This window comes from Crocodylus siamensis, chromosome 4 (genome assembly GCF_052110815.1).
Source record: "Crocodylus siamensis isolate JL-2025a chromosome 4, ASM5211081v1, whole genome shotgun sequence".
Lineage (NCBI taxonomy): Eukaryota > Metazoa > Chordata > Crocodylia > Crocodylidae > Crocodylus > Crocodylus siamensis.
Window position 1 is genome coordinate 182609343 of NC_143398.1, and position 9569 is coordinate 182618911.

The following is a 9569-nucleotide window of genomic DNA, read 5'->3' on the forward strand; positions in this document are numbered from 1 at the left end:
ATTAAACTTAATACACCGTAATTAGAGCATATTAATGAACATTTAGACACACCCACTGAGACCCAAATCCAGCCACTGATGTAGCTGTACCAGTGCAGACCTCAAGTGCATTGAAGAAAAGCCAGGACCAAAACTGGAATTAATCCTAGTCTTAAGCAAAGACAAGCTCTCTGTTTTGTAAACTGCCATTTTCCTTGCCTACATGTAAGCTTTCTATCTAACAGCTGCAGCAGTAGCTGACATAGAGGCAGGGAAGGGAAGTTGCTTCAGTGTAAATCAGACTTCAGTCAGCTACTCTTAAGGGAAAGCTGAGTCAACACTAAGTTCTCCTCTCTGTCTGGAGGGTATACATTGTTTCTGAATCTTGTAAACAAGACAATGCAAGCCTTGAAGGAAAGGAAAAACCTAGCAATAGATTATTTGTGTTTCTCATACACCTGGCCCACAGGATCCACAAGAGGGTTTAGGGGGACAAGAGAGGTTCACAAGGGGTTGGGGGGGTGCATTGGCTGGTGTAAGTCTAAACACACATGCATGATGTGTTTAATGAGTGGACCTAGTATACCTCAGGGCAGCAATGAGAGGGTGGGAGCCCCAGGCTGCTGTAGGGCCAGAAGCACTACTGAAAGTATGTACATGGCCACTGAGACCCAAATCTAGATACTGACATAGCTTCCTGTAGCTCCTAATGTTCATTAATGTGCTGTAATTACAGTGCATTAAGTTTAGTACTTAATGTACGTGTAGAATCTGGCATACAGTGCAACATCAGATACTAGATCTCTGGCATACTCCAAGGCATATTCTGAGGCATGTGTGCATACCTGTGTGTTTAGAGCCTATACTGGCGAGAGGTGCCCCATATGAAACTATGGGCTTTTACTGGTTTCTTCATATCAGACAGCAGAGATAAGCCGTGATAAATTTAATTCTGTAAACTGAAATTCTACCAATCTATGGGTCAAATCATTTCAGACAGCAGGAGAGATAAGCCTTTCTTTTAATATCTAGTATGTTACTTTTGGTTGCTTAGAATGAAGAAGTTTACCATTGCACATCTGCATCTTTTCACAATTATACTTTACTTTGAAGCTGATAACATGGTATATGTAAATTAGCCTTTCAGCAAATCTATTTCCTAATACATTTTATTCTTTACTGCATAAGTTTTGCCCTTTTCTCAAGTATTCTTCGGAAGAGGGTCACCATTGATTCCCTGGTGAATTGAAAGTGTTTTCTCTGTATAGCTATTAAGTGAAGCTTGCCCTGTTGTACTTTCACCTGGAACGACACACTGATTGTACCACTTGCGCGAAGGAAGCCTGCCATCAAAGCACTGAACTACTCTGTAGCATTTGACTTTACACTGACTACTTATAGAAGAAGAGACCGTGGTTCTCAGTCTGACCACTCCCTGCCTTGACCAAGCATACAGTCACTTTAGACTTTAGTGAAAAAGAGCACCCTAAAACACCTTGAAACAGCGTAAAGGAAAAGCCTTTTCTCCTCAGTGCTCACAAGGCAAGCACGCGCTGCATTTACTATACAGCCGTTACTGTTCTTGATGGACTAAATTGCTCAAGTTCCCATTTCAGCTTGCTGCTGTCATTCATACATAAGCACTTTACACCCTTACAAAATCAAACAACCCTTCACATTAGAAGTACAAAGGAGCTAAGGGGACACGGAGCTGAAGTCAAATAGTCGAGCAGGTGTACAGTATTTAATAGCACAATGTTCCCCTTGTAAATGGCCAGAGCTATAAAGGAAAGTCCACAAACCCTACACTCCCCACACCTGTAACTACCACTGCATGCAGGCTCTTAAACACGGAGACTAAATATCCACGTGTATTGTGAAGCTCTTTTAAACCTGCAAGGAATAGGACAGCTCAAATGAGTGCCCTAGGGGTGATACTAGAACTCCGCGAGCACGCCCGGCCTCCCTGCCAGCTGGAAAGGCTGAAAAGTGAGAAAGCTGAGGGCAGAACTGGGCATTTCCCAACCATCCTTCACAGCAGGGAACCAGGTGGGACACAAACTCCTGCCCGCCCCGCGCCCCCTGCACTGAGCAGCACGGGCGCCCGGCGGCGGCTCCCCACAGCAGCCAGCCCCGTGGGGCTTTCAAAAGCAGCGTGAAGCCAGGAGGATCTGCACCCCCTCAGCGCGCCACAGCTCCGGACACCCCCCACCCTCAGGCAGGCAGCACAAATCCCGCAGCACGAAACAGCCGCCGCCGGTTCGCCGGTATCAGCTGAAGTCCCGGGGCAGGGCAGGGCAGCAGCTGTCCGCAGGTAGCAGCGGGCGGGCTGCGGGGTCCGGCCGGGGCCGCTCGTACCTCGCTCCTGGGACACCGCTGCCGCCGCCGCCAGCAGAACAAAGAGCCCGGGCAGGAGCCGGGGCCGGGGCCGCCGCCGCTGGGGACACCTGCAAGAGGCAACAGGTTAGCGCCCTGCTTCGCCTTCGCCCGGCCCCGGCCCCAGCCCGCCGCGCTCACCTGCCGCGCATGGTGCCGACGCTGCCGCTGCCGCCGGGCGCCGCCGTCTCGGCCCGGGTGCGAGGCGAGTGGGGCTGCCGGTGCGAGCCGGGCTCTGCGGGGTCCTAGCGCCGCGGACTCAGCCCGGACGGGCTGGGGCGAGCCTGCAGTGGCGCCTCCTGCCCCGCGCTCCGCCGATGTGCGGGGGCTGCGTGTGGCGCCCCCTGCCGACATCCTCCCTGAGGGGCAGGCGGCGGGCTGGGCTTGGAGCTCAAGGCCCTGCCCCCTCCTCGGCGGGGTGTTACTTACCTGCAGCCTGCGGGCTTGGCACTGTCTGCCTCGCCTGCCTGTTACCCAGGGGGTAACTCCAAGCCAACCCCGGGCATTTTTGCACACGCAAGCACTGCAGTGGTGGGCGCTTTGAAAAGTGTCTGGGCTGCAACCAGTTCTGTATAAATGTGTTTATACACACAGGAGTTTGTGTGTATAAATGCCCCTGATTACCCGCGTGGGACCCATGTGGGCTTAGGCCCATATAAAAACTCCCAGTCCCTCCCTGCTTCTCCAGCAAGGGCACTGAAGGCGTACGCATTGATTACTGTGGACAGCAGGGCCACAGGTGATGCACCCTGGATGCAAAGACAGAAAAAACCATCTGTACAACCAAGGGCCTGGTCTATGTCAGTGGTTCTCAATCTTTTTCCTACCAGGACCCACTTGCAAAGATCCATGACTTGTCCCGACGCACATCCCCTTGCCCCTGCCAGTGCCCGGCCTCCAGTCTCCTGCCCCCCCAGCCACACTGGTGTCCTTCGCTCTCAACCTGCAGCCCCCTCCTGCCCTCCCAACCCTGCCAGAGGGGCCCCCTCCTGCCCACATCCCTACAACTTGAAACCCTTTGAAATATTCTTGCAACCTATTTTTGGGTTATGACCCATGGGTTGACAAACACTGATCTATACAATCACGTTTGACAGACAGAAGCTGCCCTTCAAGTGTTTGTGGGTCCACAAGCAAATCAGACGCAAGCCAGCCACACCCCACATGATCAAAAAACCTCTCCTGTAATGACACATGGCTTCTGCTAACATAGAAGCCCTGGCAAAATCCACACCAGAATGTGAATGCACCCTAGTGACCAAGCAATGTCAGCCACGGTATGCCTGAGCCTCTACCCTTGTGTCTGATGTCTTCTGTCAATACAAACTCTTGCAGCAAGAATGTGCAACCCCAGCAAAAGAAGCCCAGTGACACACACGCTCTGGTGGCATCACAATTTAAGCATCTGTTGCAGAAGTTCTGGTGGCAAAACTGGTGTAGCTATGACTTGCCTGACTGCTCAAGAAGAGTCCACAAGCCATATCAAAACCAGCCTGAGCTGCATGCACAGGGTTACACTGAGACCAAATGGAAGGAGGAAATATAGCTTGACACTGGAACAATTCCTACATGAGAAAAGGCAGAGAGAAGAGTGAGAGAGGTGAGCACCTTAGATGCAGCAAAGCCAAACAAAAGAGGATACTAATCACAGACTGGCAGCACAGGCTGAGATTCAGCTCAGTTCCCCTATCACAAGGCACTTTCCTAAATAAGGCATTTCTGGAATCGGGAGCATCAACAGTCAGAATTGCTGCAGAGGGTGGCATGTACTTAGCAGACAGACCCCCAGTTGCAGGGCAGTCCCCTGAAGGACCAGTTACACTTGCCTTGTGCCAGCCTAGAAGAATAACTGGTTGTCACAGAACAATGACAACTAGGAATTTCCAGGCACTCTGTGAAACCTCCTTGCCTGTTCAGACTGGTAGTCTGGTTACTGTTTAGCAGAGCACTTAGTTTATCTTTTGATTTTCAGATGACCGGATGAGAATCACCTGATCCCAGTGCAGATTCATAAAAACCTCTTCTCCCCCCTCCCCCCACATTATTTTTGCCTTTCCCAATCACATACTCTAACTCTAGCACTCTTCCCACAGAACAACAGCTGTTCAATAGCTGCTGCATGGTGCTAACCAGCTGTGCTAATGGTTGGGTAGGAAAAGACTCAAGAGAGTCTTTTCTCCTTCTCTACTTCCTGATACAAGCAGGTCCCACCACAAAATCAGGAGGTCCAGCCATTTCACCCACTTCACATGCAGACACACTACATTCTTTCATAGGAGTGTATTCCACAAGAGTCTATATTTCCAATGAATAAGGCTTGTGCCTGTATTTATGGGTACTCCACAGTCTTGGAACTAAGTGCACAGTCTTGGAACTGAAATAAGGCCTTACCCAAATGTAATGTAAACAGTTACAGCTTCTTAGGTACACAGCGTTGTGCATCTACACAAGTCACTTGGTACAAACTGTGACACGATGCTACTGTGCAGTAGTAGCAAGCCAGGCAAGGGATATCTGGGCTCTATCTGGAAAGGAAAAAGCATCATGTCTGCCCCTCTGACAGCCTGAGGGCATCTGGCTTTGCATGGAGGTCTAAGGGGCCCTTGTCAGAGCAGCACCAAGCTTCCCTGCTTCTCCCTCATCCAGCTGATTCAAGATGCTCAAGAGGGATAATAACCAAGTCCTGAGTCTTTCTTGCCTTTACCCAAGACCTGGTCCTTTCCTTTTACCCTTCTTAGCTCTTTCTGCCTGCCTAACTTTAAGGCTCCTCCGCACTCTGCTCTTTCCCCCATGCCAATTGGCAAATCTCTTCCCAAACTCTACAAAAATTCCTTTTCCCCTTTCTAGCAGCACTCTCCATTGCATGGCATGTTACACGCATCAGCTCTTCTAGGACAGGGGTTGTCATGAGCACTACAAGCTATGAGAAAGGGAAGCTGGCCATCCAGAAAACACCCTACAGCCAGAAAACACCCTATGGGGCTAGTACCTTTTTTAGGGCTGCACATAAAGCCCTTGCTGTTAGTAATATGAACAGGCCAGTCTCCTTTTACATACCCTCTCCTTCCCTCTTTAGCACTCCATTCTGAGAGGCAGAAAACCTTGAAGGCACAAATGAAATCTGGCTGGTCCTTGCTAATTAGTCAGAAGTGCAGCATACTGCACATTATATTTTATCTAGTCCAGAACACTTCACAAGTGAGTAGAAAACAGTGCAGCCTTATGAAAATGCTATATCTAGACAAGTTACCTGAGAAAGAACGAACCATTTAAAGGTCAGATTAAACAGAATGGTGCCATGATTAACTTGGTTCTTTCCTGTTCAAAGCTCCGAGGGATGGGTTTGAGAGCTGGAGGAGAATGGAGGGAGTTGCGCTTTTTTGCAAAGTGTGCAGTTAATTTTAGCTTCTGGGGGGATATTGGAGACAAGACCAGAACAAAGACGTGACATTATTCATCCTTATTATCCCTACCAGCTCATATCACAAGGCTGAGACTCTGCTTAACAATTAGTCATGTTAGCCAATGGCCATTTTCCCTCTTTAAACAGGCCCCTTGAATTACTGTTATTGCACAACAAGCAAAATCTCCTAATCTAGCTTTGCTTTCTTAAGTGTGAAATGTGCATTTTTCAGTGTGATGCAACTCATCTTGGTATGTGTTATCATGTATATTAAACATCTCAGCAGAATACCCAGTTGGCAGAAAGCTGTTTTCAGTATACAGTCCCAGATGCACATACCCATCTACATAACACCACTACATAGGCAACCATTAATGTTAACGCTGGTTGCCGCAGTATCACCAGGCCCATATGTCAGGCATGCCTCATCTCACCTGATGCAATGCAGGGAAATGAGTTTAAGCTTGTACAACCTGGCACTTTCATCCAAAGTCTTTCATCTTATTCCAGTTACATCCTCATCTATTGGCAGGTTAATAATTACAAAATTGGCCAAGCCCTACTTTGTTTTCACTAAATTTTGGTGCCTGGTGGCAGTGCGTTTCTTAAATTCAGACCTTGGAACCTTCAGCAGTTCCAGAAACTGACTCACACAATGTCTGCTGTGGTATTTAGTCTAATCCCTGGCTTTGGAGACTGAATAACAAACTAAGAAAATGTAGTTACTTGTGTTTGTTTCAGCCAGATGTTTTTTTTTCTTTTAGACTCTAAGCTCCGTACAGTGGATCTGTCATTTCATATATTTTTACAGTGCCTGACACAATGCAGCAAACCTTGTGAGGCTATAAGCACTACCACAACCTAACAAACAATAACATCACATAAAATTCTTGTGCCGTGTTGATGCAAAATGGTTTTACACAGCTGAGAACTATTTTATTTGCACTAGTTTATTTAGTACTGAGAAATTTACTGCTCCTTTCTGATTTTCTGTTTGGATTTATGTCCTTTAGGTATATTCTCTCATCCTTTTCTTGCCTGGCTTATTAAACTGTTCAAGAGGCAATAGCTGGGCTTAGATTATTGGACCAATCACATTTTCAATGCATGTGAGGATTTGTAAAAGGGTCTCAAGAAATTAACCATTCAAGTTTCATCAAATTACAATGGAATGATCACTCAGCTCCTTTCACGTCATTTGAAAAGCCCAGCCCTAATGAGTCAAAGTAAAATTAAACTAGTCCACAACCTAGTAGAAACATTTCACAACACACTTGTGAACAGATGCTGCAGGGTATGCTTCCTGAAAACTGTATAAAACTTAGACAATTAAAAATAGAAATTACTGTATTGACAGTGACAATCACTTTATAGTGGAATAGTCCTTTAAAAAAGAACAATATTTGGTTGTTGTTGCAAGACTTTCACAGAAGTAGTCACTTTCCTTTGGATTTATGAGGGGGCTTTTATAATTAATTATGGAGAGACTCTTATCATCAAGTCAAGAAATGAAGCACTTTCCTCACTTGCATGAGGGACTTTAAAATGTTTTCCCCTCCTAGTTATCAGCCAGATCCTCAGCTGCTTTAAACTAGAAAATGAAGACAATGGAGCTATCCTAACTTGTGATTTGGCCTTTTATGCACAATTAAATGGGCAGTGAATAAAGAGAGGGAAAAATTCATCTCGAGGTTCTCAAGATCTTTCAGTGTTCATTTATGAGTTCATTCACAACTAGAGCCCTACAACATACTGCAAAGATCTTGTGCTTCAAGCTAGGACTCTGGAATGACTGAAGTCAAGATAGCCTTCAAAGAGTCCATCCTAGGTTATAAATCAGAACTTGCATGTTCTGGGATCAAACACACGAGGCCTCAGCTTCAAAAGGCTTTGATGAGAATTTTGAACTTTAAGGGCATGTCCAGACGAGCGTGCACGTGTGATATGTGGTGCCACAGGCCCGTCTAGTGCCACACACTGCATATGCAGGTGTTCCCCACTCTGCTAATATGCAGCTAGGGGAGTTTTTTGACACCGAGAGATCCCATTGTCAAAAAAACCTGCACCTAATAAAAGCAGGGTGGAACAAATGGCAGCAGGGTGCACCACCTAAAATCAGAGCCATGCTCTGGCTGCTGGCCAGGTTCCCTGCTGCTGGATCACTGAAGCTGAAATCCCCAGAGGCCTCCCCTACCCCACCCAGGGCAATTTGCTGTCCACCACCATGCATGCACAAAGGCATTCCCCAGGAACAAGTACCAGCGGCACAACCGTATGCCGCTGTTATTTGTTCCTGGGGACACCCATGTGCATGCTTATCTGGACAAGCCCTAAGTGGCTTGTTTCATAGTTTCACAGGCAGGAATGAGTGCTGGGTTCGCAAGACTCCAGACAGGTGATTATCTAACGTCTTTTTGAATTTACCCAAGATAGGAGTGAGGACCACTTCCCTGGGAAGTTGGTTCCAGATTCTGGCCACCCTCACTGTAAAATATTGCCTTCTGATCTCTAACCTAAACCTATTCTCCATCAGCTTATTATCATTTTCCTTGTCACCCCAGGTGGTGCTGGGGAGAAAAGGGCTCTACCTATTTGCTGTTGATCTCCCCTGATGAGTTTGTAGGCAGCCACCAGGTCCCCCCTCAGCCTCCTCTTGCTGAGGCTGAACAGGTTCAGGTCCCTCAGTGTCTCCTCATAGGGCCTGTCCTGCTGCCCTCTCACCAAGTGGGTGGCCCTCCTCTGAACCCTCTCCAGGCTGGCCACATCTGTTTTGAAGTGCAGCGCCCAGTACTGGATGTACTCCACAGTACTCCAACTGTGGCCTGACCAATGTCGCATGGGGGGTGGGGAGTATCACCTCTCTGGACCAGCTTGAGATGCACCTTTGTATGCATGACAAGGTATGGCTGGCCTTGCTGGCTACCGTCTGGCGTTGGCAGCTCATGTTCATCCTGGAGTCAATAATGACTCCAAGATCCCTTGCTGCCTCTGTGCTTTCAAGAGGGGAACTCCCTGGGCTGTATGTATGCTGTGGATTCCTTCTCCCAAGGTGCAGCACCCTGTATTTGTCTACGTTGAACCCCATCCTATTCTCATCTGCCCACTTGTGTAGTCTGTCTAAATCTAGCTGCGGCCTCTCTCTCCCTTCAAGAGTGTCCACCTCATGCCACATCTTAGTGTCATCAGCAAACTTGGACAATGTGCTTTCAACTCGCTCATCCAAGTTGCTGATGAAAATGTTAAACAGTGCAGCCCCGAGGACCGAGCCCTGGGGGACCCCACTGCTCACATCTCGCCAGTTTGACTGTGACCCATCCACCACTACTCTCTGGGTGTGCCCCATCAGCCAGTTCTTACCCATCCAACTGTGTAGGCAACAATGCCACAGTCGCTTAATTTATTAATGAGAATGGGGTGAGAGACAGTGTCAAAGGCCTTCTTAAAGCCTAGAAAGACTACGTCCACAGCGACACAATCATCCAAGGATTTAGTTAGCTGGTCATAAAAGGCAATCAGGTTGGTGAGGCAGGACCTGCCTTTGACGAACCCATGCTGGTTGCCCCTGAGCATGATCTCCCCTGCTGGCCCCCCACAGATGTGCTCCTTGATGATTCTCTCCAAGATCCTGCTGAGGACCGAGGTGAGGTTTACAAGCCTATAGTTACTTGGGTCCTCCTTCCTCCCTTTCTTAAAAATTGGAACCACTTTAGTCAGTTTCCAATCCCCTGGCACCTGGCCAGATGACCACAAATGCTCATACAGCTGGGCCAAGGGCTTTGCGATGACCCCTGCCAGCTCCCTCAACACCCTT

At 48.0% G+C, this 9569-nt stretch overlaps 1 protein-coding gene across 1 annotated transcript in view; it reads right to left on the reverse strand.

Annotated features, from left to right (window-relative positions):
* Positions 1-2684, reverse strand: part of COL18A1 (collagen type XVIII alpha 1 chain) — a 209137-nt gene extending 206453 nt beyond the window's left edge. Inside the window, exons 1-2 of the mRNA XM_090045105.1 lie at positions 2497-2684; positions 2338-2426 (exon numbers count right to left, since the gene is read on the reverse strand). Coding sequence (XP_089901231.1) covers positions 2338-2426; positions 2497-2507 — 100 coding nt within the window. The 5' untranslated portion in view covers positions 2508-2684. The remainder of the gene's footprint in view (positions 1-2337; positions 2427-2496) is intronic.
* Between the last annotated feature and the right edge of the window lie 6885 nt (positions 2685-9569).